This window comes from Arachis duranensis, chromosome 3, assembly GCF_000817695.3.
Source record: "Arachis duranensis cultivar V14167 chromosome 3, aradu.V14167.gnm2.J7QH, whole genome shotgun sequence".
NCBI classification, from domain to species: domain Eukaryota; kingdom Viridiplantae; phylum Streptophyta; class Magnoliopsida; order Fabales; family Fabaceae; genus Arachis; species Arachis duranensis.
In genome coordinates, this window is record NC_029774.3 from 82,786,300 (window position 1) to 82,787,946 (window position 1,647).

The following is a 1,647-nucleotide window of genomic DNA, read 5'->3' on the forward strand; positions in this document are numbered from 1 at the left end:
TCTTATCAGGGAGTTCCGATGATATATATGGGGGACGAATATGGACATACCAAAGGGGGAAACAACAATACCTATTGTCATGATAACTACGTGATTCTCTTTTCTATTTTCGTTTTCTCCCTTTGATGTGCATCCATCATATTATTAATTCCATTGAGTTCATGCTTTTTGCAGCTTAATTACTTCCAATGGGACAAGAAGGAAGAGTCCTCGTCAGACTTCTTCAGATTTTGCCGCCTTATGACTGAATTCCGCCAGTGAGTACCATTTTGCTTTCTTATTGGTATCTTGTATTTTTCATATATTCTAATAATGGAATCCTACAGGGAATGTGAGTCAATGGGCTTGGATGACTTCCCAACAGCGGAGAGGCTGCAGTGGCATGGTCATTCTCCTGGAATGCCAGACTGGTCTGAAACTAGCCGTTTCGTGGCCTTTACCATGGTACAATTATCTTGTTGCCCACATTCAGTGTCACCTAGATGCTTTTTAAGTCCTTATTATGCACCACAGTGCATGGCTATCTATATTCATTGTTGTGATACTGCATTAGTAATAGCTTCTTACCCTTAATTGGAATGAACATGAACCCAGGTGGACTCAGTGAAAGGAGAAATTTACATTGCTTTCAACATGAGTCATTTACCTTCTGCGATTACGTTGCCAGAGCGTCCTGGATACAGATGGGAACCATTTGTCGACACGAGCAAGCCTGCACCATATGATTTTCTCAGTCCTGATGTTCCTGGAAGAGAGATTGCAATACAGCAGTATGCTCAGTTTCTTGATGCCAATTTGTATCCTATGCTTAGTTACTCTTCCATCATCCTCTTGCTTACTCCTGATGGAAGTGCGTAGCTTGGAGATTCGTTATCCTTTCTAGACACATTGCTCTCCCTGTAATTAGCAATATATGAATAATAATCAAAGTGGAGATTTTATAATGCTTAGAGGAATCTCCAACAGAAAGGGGAAACATCAAAGCAGAGAAAGAAGCTGTACTTATTGAAGAAAAAATGGATTTGGTGGGAAAAGTGAACTATTTGTATTTCCATCAATTCAATTGATGTGATCCTGCTCCAAGTTTCACAAATTTCAAGTATTGAATTAAATAATAGTGTAAAACAATTTTATAATAAGACTATAGATCTGGCCATAGTGATGTTGATTTTATCAAGAAAAAGCAAGAGTATCTAACTGTAGTTTGTGTTCGTACTCCCCTGACTTCTTGCAGGACTTGCTTTGACTTGGGTAGTGTTCAATGTTATGGTTATACAGTTATATGAAAATAATAGGTGTATACACTATATTTCTTAATCTTAAGAGCCAAGAGACGTTTTTCTGTTTGGGTAATGCAGCATACCCATAAATTGAAATACCTTAGTTAGGATTCACATAAATGTCCAGATTACACGTTTGTTAGGCCAAGGAGAACAAATTTATAAGCGTTTAATATAATCCCTGAATCGTTGATCATTAAACAAAAGCGAAATCCATGAAGTTATTAATTATGTTCGGAGTATAATCAAAGAAATTATTTAGAGGAGAATCGAGATTGCTGTAGCAAAATATAGCAAGGGGTTTGATGAGTTTCTAAAACTAGTTTTTTTGAAGTGATATTTATTTAGAGTCTTTATATTGTACAGA

General features: G+C 36.9%; 1 protein-coding gene across 1 annotated transcript in view; it reads left to right on the forward strand.

Annotated features, from left to right (window-relative positions):
- Nucleotides 1-1,197, forward strand: part of LOC107479647 (isoamylase 1, chloroplastic) — an 8,177-nt gene extending 6,980 nt beyond the window's left edge. Inside the window, exons 15-18 of the mRNA XM_016099765.3 lie at nt 10-90; nt 175-257; nt 327-444; nt 595-1,197. Of these exons, the coding sequence (XP_015955251.1) occupies nt 10-90; nt 175-257; nt 327-444; nt 595-858 (546 nt within the window). The 3' untranslated portion in view covers nt 859-1,197. The remainder of the gene's footprint in view (nt 1-9; nt 91-174; nt 258-326; nt 445-594) is intronic.
- Nucleotides 1,198-1,647: the final 450 nt, after the last annotated feature.